The sequence below is a fragment of the Podarcis erhardii genome, assembly GCF_964252035.2.
Source record: "Podarcis erhardii genome assembly, chromosome: 8".
Lineage (NCBI taxonomy): Eukaryota > Metazoa > Chordata > Lepidosauria > Squamata > Lacertidae > Podarcis > Podarcis erhardii.
The window spans coordinates 72,474,634-72,492,163 of record NC_138499.1 but is presented as its reverse complement, the minus strand read 5'-3'; the positions used below and the strand labels follow the sequence as shown (position 1 = coordinate 72,492,163).

The 17,530-nt window shown below is 44.1% G+C and overlaps 1 protein-coding gene across 2 annotated transcripts in view; it reads right to left on the bottom strand.

The window, feature by feature from the left end:
* Nucleotides 1-17,530, bottom strand: part of CDH9 (cadherin 9) — a 148,984-nt gene that overhangs the window by 54,053 nt on the left and 77,401 nt on the right. For both annotated transcript variants that reach the window (XM_081873028.1, XM_081873027.1), the window contains exon 3: nucleotides 8,856-9,150. In XM_081873028.1, coding sequence (XP_081729154.1) covers nucleotides 8,856-9,150 — 295 coding nt within the window. The remainder of the gene's footprint in view (nucleotides 1-8,855; nucleotides 9,151-17,530) is intronic.

Here is a 17,530-nt window from a genome sequence, read left to right as displayed (position 1 = left end):
TTCGGTACTTCTGTGCATGCGCAAAGCATGTTTTAGCACTTCTGCACACGCACGACCTCCGAAACCCGGAAGTAACCTGTTCTGATACTTCTGGGTTCCGGCGGGTCCACAACCTGAAAAAAACATAACCTGAAGCATCTGTAACCTGAGGTATGACTGTATAAACATTTGGGTGCAGCTCAAACCATACAGTTGCAGCAAAATACATGTGTAGCAGTAAGACTTTTGTCAACAAGAGATTGCTGCTCCCCGCTTTCCAAATTGTTGAGCAGCTGACAAATTGATCTCATGTGCTAACTTAACTCATTTTATGTGTACTGGACAAATATAGATTGCCCCAACATTGAAGAATGAGATGCTCCATCGTGTGCAGATGATACTGTCCTTTTCTTTGAGTGTCAGAATGTGGTCCTTCATTCCCAAGCCCTGATTACTTTATTTGGGGTGTCCTTTATCTCCTTGAAGTTTTGGAAGTCACTTTCAAAGACTCTTTGCCTGCGTGTTCTACGTGTGTGAAAGAGACTTCACAATAATTTATGTCGCCTTAGAAAAAATGCTGAAGCACATTGTCTGACTATGTTGAAGCCCTATTTGCATACTTTGTAAATATTTTGTGCTTCTGAAGTGGGTCTGCATAATACAGATTGTCTTTGCATTCTACTTTCAAAACAGCTCCTATTTGATATGCCTATATTTTTTTCACAAGTTAGAGAATATTTCTGACATTTTCAATGTTGAACGCATAAAGTTAGCTACCAGGTAAGGGATGGAAGGAAATTTCTAGAAACTTTCCATGCTACTTTGTCCTGATTTACAGACTTCATGAAGGACATATATAATGTTACTTTTTAAACATAAGTAATGTTGTTTCTATAAGGATGTGGGTGGCGCTGTGGGTTAAACCACAAAGCCTAGGACCTGCCGATCAGAAGGTCGGCGGTTTGAATCCTCGCGATGGGGTGAGCTCCCACTCCTCGGTCCCTGCTCCTGCCAACCTAGCAGTTTGAAAGCACGTCAAAGTGCAAGTAGATAAATAGGTACCACTCTGGTACCTATTTCCGTGCGCTGCTCTGGTTCACCAGTAGTAGATTGGTCATGCTGGCCACATGGCCCGGAAGCTGTACGCCAGCTCCATTGACCAGTAGAGCGAGAAGAGTGCCGCAACCCAGAGTCAGCCATAACTGGACCTAATGGTCAGGGGTCCCTTTACCTTTACCTTAATGTCATTTCTGTGTATCTTCTAATACATGCGTCCTCAGCCTCAGCCCTCCAGATGTTTTTGGCCTACAACTCCCATGATCCCTAGCTAGCAGGACCAGTGGTCAGGGATGATGGGAATTGTAGTCTTAAAACATCTGGAGGGCCAAGGTTGAGAAAGCCTGTCCTAATATGTACTTTCCTTAGGATGTCATCAAGCTGCACTTTGTGTGGCTGCCAAAGAAGTAAGCAAATGGTTTGGTGGCCCAACCCATAAAAAATAGGTGTGACAATGTCTAAGGGGAGATAAGGTTTTTTCAAGATGTAAAGGAATGTGATGGGTGAGTCTGATGAGTGAAGCGAACAGCGACTCATCCCCTAGTAATAGCATATATTTCTTTGTTTTCTACATTCCCCCCTTGCCCCAACAAAAATTGAAAGGTACACCATTTCCATGAAAGCCTATTAAAATGATGTAGCTGAAGGCCAAATAATAATTAGATATGAAGACCATGCTCTCTGCTTTCTTCTGAAGCCCCAAATGACTAAATTTTCTGCTCATGATACCTCTGAGAAAGGTTCTAGGTCCCAAAATCCACTGTATATGGGTTGAGCTACCCACAACTACTAGTCATTATGGCAGTGGAGGCTGGCCCATTTGGGTGAATGTGACACAGCACCACTAACCTCAGTAAGAAGTCCCCACATCCCTGCCTTCTTACAACCAGTCCAAAGAGGTGTCACTGCAACCCCTTCCTCCTTAGTCTCAATGGTCTCATGCAGGAAGGATCTGCCAGTTTTGGTTTCTCATTTGTCTGATCTTAAATTCAGTTCAATCTACATTAGGAAAGAAACAAACCCTCCTAAAAACTAACCAGCAATTTTGGTGTGGATTTCTTCTAAAAAACACATTGTTGTGTTCAGTTTTGACATGCACATTTTTTGCAAGAATTTTTTTGCTAACATAATGCATTTCTGTGTATTATTTTCACTAATATATGTCTTTGTGCACACTTTCTCCTACTATATGCTTTTTTGGTAACATTGTTTCAGTTGCAGAGCTGCACCACAAAATTCAGCTAACAGAACAGGTGTATAAATTCAACTTATAAAATGCTGAGCTCTTATGAAATATACTCAACCAGATGAAATGCAGCCTTTAGCTTTCAATTAGAAATCTGAAGAATCTTGAAATGAAGTGTTACAATTTAAACTGCTAGCGGGAAATAGGAATGCCAGCAAAGGAAAGGAAAATGTATCCAGTCTTGATTGATTACTTTCTTCATTCCCTGACTTTCTACTATGCTATTCAGTCACAAAGAGAAGGAAAATATGCTTTCTCATAATTTCATCCACTTGCCATTATTCATCTTCCCCTGTTGTGCTCAGCAGAAGGAAACCATTGTATGTACTGTAGGTTGTGCTCTCACACAACAACAAATATTGAGCCAGTTACTTGCATGATCTGAGTTTGCACTCCAAAAATACCATCCAGAATCTTCATAGCAATGTGTGCATGCTCCTTAGCAGACAAACCAATGTACAGTAGAAAGAATTTCCCAGCATCTGAGAATTGCTGTGATATAACATTATTTTCCTAACATGAGGGCAGAGAGAGCTCGTCAACCTGGGAAGGAAGCCAATGTAGGGAAAGGAAAACTCTGATCATAAACCTCTGTTGCCTTGAGGCTATACTCATTTGTGAGAATGGTGTTGGGAATAAACCCCAAGAACGCATACCTTCTACTTTGTAGGATATCCAGTGGTGGAGGAACCCTCCCTGGCACCCGGGGCAGCACAGCCCGTATGGACTGAGCATGTGTGGCATCCCACATGTGCACACTCCATACGGAATGGCACATATGCGCACTCCGTACGGGCTGCCGCATGCATGGTGACTGTATGGGCTACTGCACAAGCAGCATCCCATACGGAGTGCACATGTGCGGTGACCATACAGGATGCCGCACATGTGCAGTCTGTACAGGTTGCCGCTCGTGCACAGCAGCCATATGGGCCACCGCTTACACATGGTGGCTGTATGGGCTGCCACTTGCATGGCGACCATACTGGCTGCTGCACGAGCAGCATCCCGTACGGACTGCACATGTGCGGCGACCGTACAGGATGCCGCACATGCATAGTCTGTACAGGCTGCCACTCATGCACAGTGGCCATATGGACTGCCGCACAAGCGGCATCCCGTATGGGCTGCTCATGCGCAACAGCCCATACAGTCGCCGTGCGAGAGAAGCAGCCCGTACAGTTGTCACATCAGCGGCACCCATACGAACTGTGAATACCCTTGGCCGCTCTACAGCTGTGGGCAGGCAGGGGCCATCTTGTCACCCCTTCCAGAGTGGCACCCGGAGCAGCCTGCCCCCTCTGCCCCCCTTCCTACGCCCCTGAGGACATCTTCAGGATAAGAAAGGCTAAAGAGCAAACACAACTCTGGAGTAAAGTCCCGAAGACAATTGGATGGTGTCTTGTGAGCCTCCTTTCAGCAACTCCTGCAGCCAAGCTTGTGTTGTTTTCCTTTGGACCACATTAGTTAGACCAAGAGGCAGGTCTTGTAATTCGGGCAGCTCAGGACCTCCATACACACTGCCTAGGCTTTCCCCCTTGAGAGGTCACTTCAGTCCTGCTATGCAGCAAAAATGATGCAGGATGCAGCAGTTATGAGTTACTGGTCTCTGTAGCTGCTGCAGGTACTGTGATTCTCCAGCAGTTGGACTTCACTCCCAGAGGTGCCCTCCATCGTCTCTTGAGACTAACGAGTGTCCATATGAAAACATTTGCACATATTTGTCCATTGATTAGCTGGGGAACTGCACCATTTAATTCTCACTAGATGCATAAAGACTTTAACATTAGAAACTGTTACATTCAGAAAGGGAATTCTTCTCATGGCAGTTTCTCCAATTCTTGACATATTTCACAGAATGCCAGTGGGATTTTTCATTTTGTCCTATGCAGCCATATCAGAGCTGAAGGGAAGGGACCTTGACTTAATGTCTTATCTGAAGGACATCTCTAACTGTGCAGAACACATCCCTTAGTACTGTACTGCAGCGTCAGCATTAGGTATGAGTGAAAAGTGCTGAGGTGTGGACTTTGAGCCTGTAATGTTTCTTCTTCTTCTTTTTGTCCAGAGATTAGAGAATTATAGTTGATGGGGGGGAGGAATACTCCAATAAAAATCGGTAAGAAAATGGATCTGTCAAATAATTGCAGGGCACAAGTATGATAAAAACACTTTTTAGTGTTGATTTAAAGGTCACTCTCAGCTTAAACTAGTCAGCTGTGGCAACTCTTAGTTTTGATGTTAAAATGATGGGAAATAAAATGCAAATGATAATCTGTTAATTGATGGGAAGAATTGATGGGTTAAAATCTAGTGGAGGATTCTACTGTTGAACTATTCAAGCAAGTTTCTTGGTGAGTTAATGACCCTAAGTATGGTTGCTAATATAACAAAGTGGGTTGTTTTGTGCCAAAGGGTAAATGGGTGGACCTCATCCCTTACCTGGATGGTGGGGAGAAAGACTTGCAAGCTTGCAAGTTGAGAGCATGCTAGAAGCAGGTAGATGTTGGGAGAGAGCCAGGGGTGCCAACCTGAATAAAACATGGGGGGAGGGGCAGGTAAGCCCCACGCCACATAATCAATCACATGATGCAGTGCACACAAGCCATTTGAATGACATTGCCTATCAACTTGGGGGCGGTGGCTCAGCCCCCTCTAATATTTTATTGGAGTGCCCAAAGACCCATCGATCCCTAGGAGATGTCTCCTATGGAGAGAGCCATGCTTGATTTTTGCTTGATTCCAAGGCTGTGACTATGGGAGAAGCAAGACTTTCTGGAGTGTTAATGCTGTGAGCCGCTCCATCTTAGGCCCAGGTTGTATATATGCGTAAATAAACCATATATCATAAAGACACCACAGTCTCTGCTGTCCCCCATTCCAAGGAAACCAAATCCTGGGTAAGCATCTGGAACTCCTTGAATCTCACAGTGCTCAGAGATTAGGGTGGTGTACAAAATTGTCTTCCTGTGAGTAGTTCCTCCATGGCTGTGGTAACAGTTCAGACACCCAGCCCTGTGGGCAGTGGCATAGCAAGGTCAGGTGGTACCCAGTGTGGAAAATTTCTTATCACCCCCCCCCATTGAAATTATTAAAAGAAGGAAAAATAAGATACTTACAGTTGCAAGTGTTATTTTTTTGGTTTATTTACTAAACATTGTGAGCATAAGCACTTAAAACCTTTTTTTCCTAAATTTGTTCTCTGCAAATTTTGAAATCACATCATCAAAATCAATTCCTTTCGCTACTTTGTTTTCAGTTGACAAGATTGCTAAGCCAGAGAGCCGAGCTTAACTCATAGTGGACCTAAGATTACTCTTGATTAATTTTAGTTTTGAAAAACTCCTCTCACATGATGTCTAGCAATGTAAACTGAATTTTAGAATAACTATTCAGAGATTTGAATTAAGGCTCAAAGCAAACAGGAAATTGCCCTGAAAATGGCAATATATACATATATTTGTATTTATCTTTCAGGCTGTGTGCCTGTTTCAGCAATTCACATAAGCTTCTAATAAAAATATTTATGGAAATAGTAGGAGTTATACAAGTGGATCTTACTCGAAAATGTCAGAAAGCTACTTTGCAACTACTCACTTCTAACATAGGACTGCATCCTCTGCAAGGAGATAGAGATGCTTCAAGCCTATCTGCCTAATGATCGAACCACCCCATGCTAGTTAATGTGACCCTATACAGCACCTGCACCTTGTGTTCATTGATCTGAAGCTAAAGTCCACAGAGTATTTAGTATTTCAGTACTTAGCAAGTTAATATAAAGTAAAGCACCAAGGCCTTCATGCAACTGTAGACTAATTGTCAAACCCAAGAGAAAAAATAATTACTCTATGCATTTACTTGAAAATTACATGCCTAATGGTACCTGTAGCATATTTGCTTCTCATTTCTATTGCTTATGAAATGCTTATGAGGTTGGCTTTTCTCTATACTTTTCATACACGGCTATGCTGCCTCTACAGTACAATACCCAAAAAATCACCAGTATGAACCTATGCCAGGTAGTGTGTAGAACCTTGACCATTAACAATATAATTTAGGGCTTGAGACCCAACTATTCATTCAAATATTTATCAGTAGCAGTGCCCATCCTGTGGAACGCCCTCCCATCAGATGTCAAGCAAATAAACAACTATCTGACTTTTAGAAGATATCTGAAGGCAGCCCTGTTTAGGGAAGTTTTTAATGTCTGATGCTTTATCGCTTTTTTTTATTATTATTATTATTATTATTATTATTATTATTATTATTATTATTATTATTATTATTTCTGTTGGGAGCCACCCAGAGTGGCTGGCGAAACCCAGCCAGATGGGCAGGGTATTAATAATAATAATAATAATAATAATAATAATAATAATAATAATAATTCAGAGCACTGTATTGTTGTGTTGAATGAGTTTCAGTTAGTAAGACTCGAGGGTGTAGACAAGGTGCTTGGATCAGTGAGGGTCACCACTTGTGCTCTAGACCTCTCTTTGCTGATAAAAACTAGTAAGGAGGGGAAAGCTGGCTGGGCTGGGGAACTGATTAATGCCTGCTTGCGAGAAGGGGTCTCCCTTCCAGCATGAAGGGTGCACTGGTAAAACTGTTGCTCAAGAAACCTTCCCTGGATTTGGAAAATCTAAGTAACTCCCGGCCACTCGCCAATCTGCCCTTCTTTGGCAAGGTTCTTGAGTGGCTGGTCACAAACCAGATCCACGCACTCTTGAGGAAACTGATTTTCTCGTTTCATTTCAATCTGGGTTTAGGCCTGGTTTTGGCACAGAAACGGCTTTGGTCACCCTGAATGATGACCTCTGTCGGGATAGAGGCAGGTGAAATGTGTCCCTGTTAATTCTCCTCAACCTGTGCACCTAAGCAGGTGAGGAGCGGTGACTGTGTTCCTTTCCCTCTTTGCCTCCCCCATTCATTCATGCCGTTCCCCCTCCTAAACACCATGGAATGTGTTTAATCAGCATGTGCCGAACAACATGGGAGTTTCTGCAGCTGGCTTTGCCCTCTGCTAGGGCTTTGATCCTCCTCCCCTCAATCTTCTCCATTCTACCCCTGCCCACACCTCATCTAAACACACACACACACAGGTATAATTGTCTATTTCTTTGACATCTGGTGGGAGGACATTCCACAGGGCGGGTGCCACTACCAAGAAGGCCCTCTGCCTGGTTCCCTGTAACCTCACTTCTCACAGTGAGGGAACTGCCAGAAGGCCCTCAGAGCTGGACTTTAGCGTCTGGGCTGAACAACGGTGGTGGAGACGCTCCTTTAGGTATACTGGGCCGAGGCCAAGGCATGCCCCTTGAGATTCATCTGCGGTAACATCAGACAAACGTTCCCAGTGGAGTGCAAGTGGGGGCACTCAGGGGTGCTCATGTTAACAATCTGAGCTATTGGGGTGTTCCAGAGGTTGGATAGGGCTTCCATAGGAGCTCCAGTCATATCAACCAAAATATCCCCCAGAGCCATCTGGAAACCCATTGGATCCATCAGCCTCAGACCATCCTTATAGAGGGCAAAAGGAGCTGAAAGCATAAATCTCAACAGGAAGTGATCTGACCATGACAAGGGACTAATCCTCTCCAACTGACACATTCTGGCAATGTATTGTGTACTCCCTCCATTTACTCCCCCCTCCCCACTGACCTGTGTGAATACCTCCTTTCCCTTCCATAGTCTGCCTTTAACCATCGTATACTCTTGCACACGTGTTGGTTGGTAGCCATGGTTAACTGTAATGAAGATCACCTTTCTAACCATCGTTTGCCCACTCACTTAGAACCATGGTTGCAAAGTACAGTTAGCAGGGCAATGCAGCTGCCTACTGTTATCAATACATAATACTAATGTGGACGTAACGCAACACCATGGATAGAGCAAACCATGGAAGAGAGAAGGGAATTTGTGTGATATCACTGAAAAGCATACGGAGGGGAATGAGTTCATGAGCCTCTTGCTGCACACTGTTTCTTGGAAGTAATGAATTCTACAAGCCCAGCTTGTTTATGTTTCCAGACAGAATGAGTGCACAGTCTTTATATTGCTACCACCATTTGAGACACACATCTCACACACTGTCCTCAAGAAGGACAATGAATTGCTACATGAGTCTAGATTATGCAAGAGGTTAGACTATTTCCAATTCTTTTACCTAGAAGGACAGGAAAAATCAACAATTTGTCATTCCACAACTTTGAATGCAAAAGTACAAAGGTGTCAAACAAATTGCCATTGCTGATCATGCACACAGATGAGCCTGTTAAGCATTGTTTTCAGTGGTTCATTACTGGATGGCAATAATAGTTACGATCACACAGCATATTAGAAGTTTCCATTTGAATGCTGCTAGCTTCATGGAAGCCATATGGTAACCTATGGGGTGGAAAAAGACAGATATTGATGGCAGACAGGAGCTGGTGAACTGATATTTACAGATGCTTTTATGACTACTTAAAAACCACAAATAAGCTCTAGAGTATAGTTGTGAAGTGGCTTAACCTTCTATCTTTTTCTTTCTTTTTCAAAAAATATTTTTAATATGATAATAAATTATACTTACCAACGCTGGACTTCTCAGGAACACTGGCCGTGTAAATGTCCTTGGTAAATTTAGGTTCATTGTCATTGATATCATGGATTTTAATGATAAATTCCGATTCAGGCTCCACTTGTCTTCCAGTCTTTCGGTCTATAGCCTTGGCACGTAGCACATACAGGGACTTTTCTTCTCTGTCCAGCTTTTTTGCTGCATGAATATCTCCTGTATTTTCATCTATAACGAATAGACTGCCAGCCCCTTCTCCTGTTAATATGTATTTTAAATTTCCATCTCCCATATCTTGGTCAGTGTGCAGCTTCAGGGATGTTTTAAAAAAAAGAAATGGGGAAAAGAAAGAAACACTCTATAAATATATGCATTGTTATTACAGACCAAATCTTTCAGCACATATGAATAAGTCTCTACAAATCTTGTCTGCAATTGAGGTCAGCAATAGTTATCTTTTGCCTCACTGTTGCAGGGAAAAATTACAAAACTAAGATTTTGGTCACACATGCAAAGCAGCTCGAACAAATTGATAAAGGACACAAAAGGATATAGAAGATAAGGCAGCAGCATTTAAACAATATGATGGCAATTGTAATATAACGCTCCCGCCCCACAACAGTATTTCTGAAACCTATTGCCTTCTGGGAAGTGGGAAGCTATCAACTTGCTTTTGCTAAGTTAAAAACCTAAAATGAAATCTAGGTCAGGATCCAAAGAGCTACTTCAGGTGTACCTGAGGGTTTTCGAAACTCCCCCTCAATTTGGAAAGTGGCTTTGTCATTTGACAGTGGAAGCTGCTGTTTGAGCGCCCCAAATTCAAAGCCCCCTTGGGCAGGCAGAATTAGTCAAATGTTTTGCTTTCAATCCGAGACCCATTTCTGTAGAATTGTAATGAGTGGGTGCGATTTACAGATTGGAATGTTCACAGTAAAAATTGTGGTAAGCGGATCCGGCTGGGGGTTGGGGATTCAAATTCAGCCATCCAAGCCACTTTATCCAACCCTCTTCAAGTACCCTTCCTAGGCCTCCCCTTTTCCCAGATCTCACTGACTTTGTTTTGCACCCTCCTCGACTCCTTTTGCCTAGCCAGTGTATGTTCTTGAACCACCCAATTCCTGCTTGCCTGCATAACACACTGCATGCCTAGAACCCCTGACATTTGTGTGGTTGAAAAGTAAACTGCTTTATAATAACAGAATTGTAGTGCTGGAAAATACTCTGAGGAGTGCAGTGCAGGTGTCACCTCCATGTGAGCATTAAATGCCTGTTCTCAGATAGTAAACTCAGTCTCCACCCACTTTCTGGTCTATCCCTGTCCACCATTTGAATGTCCTCCCCCTCCTCAGTGAGGAAATGTGACCTTCAGACTGAAAAGCTTTCCTTATTTCTGCAGTAAGTGACAACCCTTGTGCAAGGTGCCACCCAAAACCAGCAGAGCACACAATGACCACTCCCCACATTAAATGGGGGGCGCTCTTTGCATGGTCACGCGCAGCCCCCTGGACCCTATGCGGCACCATTAGCACAGGCCTGGCTTCACCTTCCCCAGGTGGGATACCTGGAGGTCTCTGCCTACCTCAGCCAGTTGCCCAATCCCGCCTGAGGAGGCGTTGCCAAGGTGATCAGGCCAGGTGGGGAGACGGACCAGCCTGCCCACACAATAGGGGGAGGATCTCACCTGGGAATCATCAGTTGGCTCCAGAGCTTCTCCCACCCTACCCACCCCCAGTTAAGACTTCTTTTGTAGGTTAACCTTTTCTCCACAGGTATGCAGGCGCTGCTACGTCAAGGTCACTGTTGAAGGGCCGGAAAGGAATTCTCCTATGTTGGCAGGTTTGCCTTTCCCGTAGCAAAACGTCACAACCTTGGCGGTATCAGGCCTTGGGCAGAATCCTTTAGTCTATCTTCCCTAAATGGGGGTGGGCATGTAGCAGTGACTCACGCCCCATCTTCTCTTTGCTGTGGCAATCCCAGGGTGCCCCGTTAAAGGGGTTGTTCTGAGGGGAGACTTTGGCCATACGCCTAGAGGTTGTCATTGCTCTTCCCTGCGACGGCAGCGTAATGGGGGCGGGCTCTCTCTGCTTGAACATATGTTCTCCAGACCCAGCCCATCCCCCCCTCCACACTCTGGATAACCCTGATGTTCCCCAGATCCCCAGCAGGGGACTGGGAGGGATAAATGCCCAATGCCTGAGCCAAGGTCTACTCACATCTGAAACATAATAAAGTTGTGGCCAATTTTAATCCCATAGCACGTTGTCTTGAGCCGTTATTCCACACAGGGTTTGGGGGAATCCACCTGTCCATACAACAGTCTTATTTGTGAAGGGACAGGTTACCCAAACCTGACTGTGTAGTCACCCCAACTAGGCCCCAAACTTCCCAAATTCTTTCTTTGAGGATCCATTATCTACAATGCATTAGATTGAGCTGTATAACACAAACCAGCTGAATAAACAAAGCCTTCTGCTTTATCAGTCCATGAAGGCGTAATAGATGGCCTTGTCAGTTCCGAGTAGAGACGGGATGGAGCATCCAACTTATCTTACCGGTTGTAACTATCCTGACCGCGCTGACGCACAGAACCCGGGAATGGCGCCAGGAGTGCCAGATAAGAGTACAGAAACAATTTCTATTCATGCTCAAGGATGCAAACTTACGTGTACAAACTCATGAGGCTGGATTCCTGGGGAAGGGGAAAGGGGACCTAACGGGAATATAAACTGTATGTTTCTACTCTTTAAGTGTGCTTGCTGTGACTAGTCACACAGTGCCTTTCTGCTAATCCGGAAAGCAGAAACAAACTCTTTCTCTGAATCAACCCTCGGTGTCCATTGACTCCTTCCTCCCTGCCGGGAGCAACGCTCATCCTACCCATGGGAAAGGTCTGAAAGGCTACATTTGAACATCTACTCCCTTTTTCTAAATTCCATATCAGGACTGTAACCACACACAGTCTCCACGGTTTCACCATCAGCCAACTTTTTTCCTATCCCAACTGCTTGCTCTGTTTACCATTGAGGACTGGCCCATTTTCCATGGACCGCATTTGACAGGAGAGCCAGACTGGAGTGCCCCTTTGCAGAAAATTAAATATGGCTTTTTAAGAGACAGTCAGAAAGAATGCTAAGCGGCACATAGCACAAGATACACTCATTAAAACCAATAGCATTGCCAATTGGTTTAGCTCCTCCTGGACTGCTCAAATTCAGAATGCAAGTGGGGACTGCGTATTTAAAATCCTTTTAACTTTAATGTTTACATCCAGTAGCAGCCCATGTGGTAGGCAGGAGTCATGGAGTTGCCCTCACAAGACTGACCTCGCTGCAGCTTAGCTGTGGGGCTGGCATGAGGGAGGGCAGCAGCCAGACTGCAGCTGTGTGGATGCATTGACGGGAACACTGGATTAATTTTGTTGGTGTGCCTGTGCAGTCCTGACCTTGCCACCACCCTGTCCCATCCCAGCCCCATCCAGGTAGGTTGCAGGAATGCTGGTGTTCAGAATGTGGCTCCATAATGCCATCTCACCACACAGACCACTACTACTTCCATCAAAAACCCCATGAAGGGCTAGGTGGGAAAAACAACAACAGCCAGATCAGCTTTAGCCTAGCTCTTGCTCCATAAAACTTATATTTTGGGTGTAAGCAGTCCTGCCACCCCACGTGGAGGAACATTCAAACATAATGACCCCACCACCTGCATTTTGAATGTGTGTTTCAACTGGATAAATATACACTTTACAAGATTGTTATAAGGATCTGTTCCACTCATTAAAAGTATGCAGTGTCTCTGATGGCCCTGTGTTAAGGATAATGGTTTGATTTCCTGAAATGGGGATATTTGCTTATGCTGAATTGCTGTGTATGTTTAGCATGGTCCCCCCCCCCCCTTTTGCAGTAGCTCTCTCATGTGATTGGCTGACTGTGAGTCACATGAGAGAGGTTTTCCATTCTGTTGTGACTGTTAGTCAAGTAACTTTTGTTTTTAACCGTTTTTCTGTTTCTCTGGATGCTGCTGAGACCAGTGTCGGTTGGGTCTGTCTGGGGTGAAGCAGACAGAGGAAGATCCCTAAAAGTTAATATGGAGAAACCTGTGCTGTCTAGTGAATCAGTGTGAATTGTAGGTATGTTCTTCTCAGTTATGTTTATGAACGTAAAGTTCTTTTCAATATAAAGAGTCTGGACATTGCATATCATCAAAAATTATCTGTCTGTCTATCTATATCTATCTATCTATCTATCTATCTATCTATCTATCTATCTATCTATCATCTATCTATCATTTATCTATCATCTATCTATCTATCTATCTATCATCTGTCATCTATCTATCATCATCTATCTATCATCTGTCTATCTATCTATGTGTCTGTCTGTCTATCATCTATCTATCTATCTATCTATCTATCTATCTATCTATCTATCATCTAGTGTGGTGAGAGCCAGTGTGGTGTAGTGGTTAAGAGCGGTAGTCTCTTAATCTGGGGAACCGGGTTCGTGTCTCCGCTCCTCCACATGCAGCTGCTGGGTGACCTTGGGCCAGTCACACTTCTTTGAAGTCTCTCAGCCCCACTCACCTCACAGAGTGTTTGTTGTGGGGGAGGAAGGGAAAGGAGAATGTTAGCCGCTTTGAGACTCCTTAAAGGGAGTGAAAGGCGGGGTATCAAATCCAAACTCTTCTTCTTCTTCTTCTATCATCTATCTATCCACCTACTTACCTACCTACCTACACAACACCTTGAACTTCCTAACCCCTGCCAGCTCTCATGAAAGAAGACCATATTGGGGGAAGTCAGGTTGTCATGCCCACACCATTACAAGGAAAAGCTGCGCTCACTCTACCCTAATTCCTTCTGATTCCCTTCTGTTCTTCCTTCGATAAGCATGTGTGATCTCTAAGCTCACTTTTAAAACTCCACCCAAAGATAAAAGATGGATTGCAGTTGTGATGCTTCGGGTTTAGCAGTGCCCATCTATCAAGGAGAACAGCGGCATTGTCAGTGCACAGAGCATGCACCACCTGCTATCCAAGGTATGAATTTCTAAATATGCCATGATCTGAACATTCATTTTCACTGAGATCCTAGTCATGCAAGCCATCTCTATCCTCCAGTAGCAGTAAAATCATTCAACATAAAATCAATCATAGTAATATGACAATACCTTTGCTTTCTACCAGATGTGAGATTCCCCCCCGCCCAGCTTTCACTTTAGAAATACAAATACCTGAATTAAAGTATGTGATTGTACTGCCAAGCATTCAGCATATTTTACTGAGCTTTGTTTTTCAGGAGGAAGTATCACTACCCTGGTTTTGTTTGAGCAGTCATCCAGGATCATTTTCCTTAATTTATACATTTATCTTGCCAGCTTTACTTGAAATAAAACACTGATTTTTAAAAACATCACCAGTGCTATTTTTGTTCCGGTAGATGGACTGGTGTAAATGAAATAAATACTGAACTGTCTGCATTTACAGCAGTTGTGCTGAGCTGCTTTGATTTTTGCCACAAAAGTATTCATTTCTGGGAAAGGAAAACACTCCTGGATATTATTTATCATTATTATTATTCATTAAATTTGTACAGCACTCTATACCCGCAGGCCTCAGGGCAGTTCACTGGATAAACTCTTAATATGAAAACACAAAATTAAAACAAGAACAACCCAATAAGCACTCATCACATTTTTAAAAGGGCATTTAATGTTAATCAGCCAAAGGCCTGGTTAAGAGGAGTCTTTTTGCCTGGCGCCTAAAGGTGTATAATGAAGGCGCCAGCTGAACTCCCCTGGGGAAAGCATTCCATAGACTGGGAGCCACTACAGAAAGGCCCATTCCTGTGCTGCCACCCTCCAGACCTCTCATGAAGAAGGCACACAAAGAAGGGCCTCAGAAGATAATTTCAGGATATGAGTAAATTCATATGGAAAGAGGCGGTCCTTGAGGAAAATTCCCTCAATCCTATCCTGTGGTTATTAGTAGCCACTGTGTTCCTGCTCCCACCTGTATGGTTGCTTTTATCACTTTGTCCCTCTAATTCAGGCATCTCCAAACTCAGCCCTCCAGATGTTTTGGGACTACAACTCCCATCAACCCTAGCTAACAGGACCAGTGGTCAAGGATGATGGCAATGGTAGTCCCAAAACATCTGGAGGGCTGAGTTTGGGGATGCTTGCTCTCTAATTCATTACTTTTTCTAATGTTCCCAGCCAATCAGGGATAATGTACTGGCCTCAATCCTGAGGACATATTAAAGTTGTTAGAGTGAGAGAAATGCTTCCAGTACTGATGAGGTGGGCTGTATCTCGGCCATTTGGCAGTGATCCCCACCCCCCAAATCATACGGGAGACAGCAGTCTTCTTCCAATTCTGATGTAGGCTTAACGACTTAATGACACACATACATACTTTGGCTCACAACTAGTTCTGTGTAACACCGTTATAGCTGTATTTACAGCTGCATTGATTATGCGATAACAGATTTAAGACTTCTCCAGATGACCTATTTATTCAGCATTCATCCTGATTTGCACAAAGTTCATGTGGAGGTTAGAGTGTATTCAGTGTTTATTGAGAATTTGTTCTGCTCTGTTTGTGCGGCAGTTACATGACAATCGGCATTCATCCTGATTTGCTTGTGCGGTATTTATAGACCTTCCCACTAGTCAGTCCTTCATTTCACACTTGTCCATGTGTTTCCTCATCACTTTTCTAACCTCAGAAAGTGGCTTTGTTGTGCTAGGTTGACAGAGTCCCTTTAATCCATTCTAATTGTGCAAACCTTAATTTCCAGTGTCCACCCAAGTCACTCAAACAAATTAGTGAGCCTCAAGGTCACCCATACAGTATTTCACAGTTTAGTTTTGCTCTCTAGGTCAAGCTCATATATGTTCTAAACACTACTTTTGAAATAGTAAAAAGAGAATAAGGGAGAGAGACTTTCTGCTGTCCATCTGGCAATGACTTTTTCCACCTGCCTTGCCCCCACCCTCCAGCCCTAGGAGACTCTGGGGTTGTGGTGCTCATCTCGCTTTATTGGCCGAGGGAGCAAGAGTACAGCTTCCGGGTCATGTGGCCAGCATAACTAATCCGCTTCTGGTGAACTAGAACAGCACACGGAAATGCCGTTTACCATCTCGCTGGAGCGGTACCTATTTATCTACTTGCACTTCGTGCTTTCGAACTGCTGGGCTGGCAGGAGCAGGGACCGAGCAATGGGAACTCACCGCGTCACGGGGATTCGAACCGCTGACCTTTTGATCGGCAAGCCCTAGGAGTGTAAACTGTTTAATTATTATATATAAGTTGTTTGTTTTAAAGTTCTTGTGTCAGGGGCTGGACTGAGGAGGAATAGTGGGAACCCACCCCCCTCTTCCTGCACCTTCCTGAGAAGAGGAAGACAGTATAGATTTAGAACAGTGGTTTGCAGAAGGTCATAGTTCAGAGGCAGCAGAGGGGAGCAGCTGGGGAATATTGGGAGAGTAGCAGGAAGAAGAAGAAGTACCAGGGGAGAGACAGCTAACAGACTCGGTGTCTCTTGAAAGCATTCCCTTCCCCTTCCAGAACCAGGCATGCCTTGAGAGTAGTAGAACAGAAAGCTCAAAGGCAGAAAGAACTTATTAGCAGAGGCAACGTAGAATAGGAGGGACTGAGGGGGTGGGACTTTACTTGGAGCAACACCATTATCTAAGAGAGACCGCATTCCTTTGTCTCTCTCTCTGTGAATATTGAATAAACTACTTGGTGTCAGGGAATGGTCTGGATCTGAAGATTGGGGAGTGCAGTTGCAGGCAGATCAGTCTCTCTCAGAATACCTCCCCCCCTCCTCCAGCCTTTTCAGAAGCAGATAGGGAGGCAGACACAGAAGCTGAAAAGCTTAGAGGGGAGTTACCCAGCTATGAGATAATGATGGGAGAACCACAAAGGAGGGGACATCTAGAAGAGACATCAATTGAGAGTATGGGGAACCCCCCCTCTCCCTGGACCCAGAGGTCTGAACGTATCAGAGAACAAAGGAGGCAGAGGGAGGGAGGAATTCCCCGTTGGCTCCTTTTTTGCTGCAGAAGTCGGAAGGAGGATTAAACTGGCCAACTGCCTTCCTTGTGGAGAGCTGTGCATTTGTGATCACAACATATAGCTGTAATAAAAGGACTATAAATCGCTTGTTAATTATTACCTGTGAAGTTACCAAAGGGAGGGGAGGAATCTCTAAGCTTGACACGTGGTAAGAACTTCGTGTTTTTCTGCTTCTTGGCATCCCACCATGGGAGGGATAGGATTCCCTGAAGCCATGACAACTTGTGAATTTTTATTTATTTATTTATTTTGTATTGGATAAGATTGTTATTACGTGTGTGGTCTATTTTGTTGCTTCTTCAGCTTGTGTATAGTTATATAGAAAGGTAGCATACAAATTAAAAGTGAAATGAATCAGACTGGACGACCAGCATACAATGTGATGCAAATGCCACAGGTTTCCTGGGGGAAACTTGGAGGAGACACAGCCTAGTTAGTTTCAGAGTCAGGCATATATTTCCCTTTGCTGTGCTATTGCTTTCCAAGGCAAAATTACCACAAGGCATGGGGAGTTGCATATATACTGTAACAGGCTCTAGGGTGTCACTAGTTCTACTTGTGGCACTCTTGTTTAATGAGGCTTCACACCACAGACGAGACGATGGCAT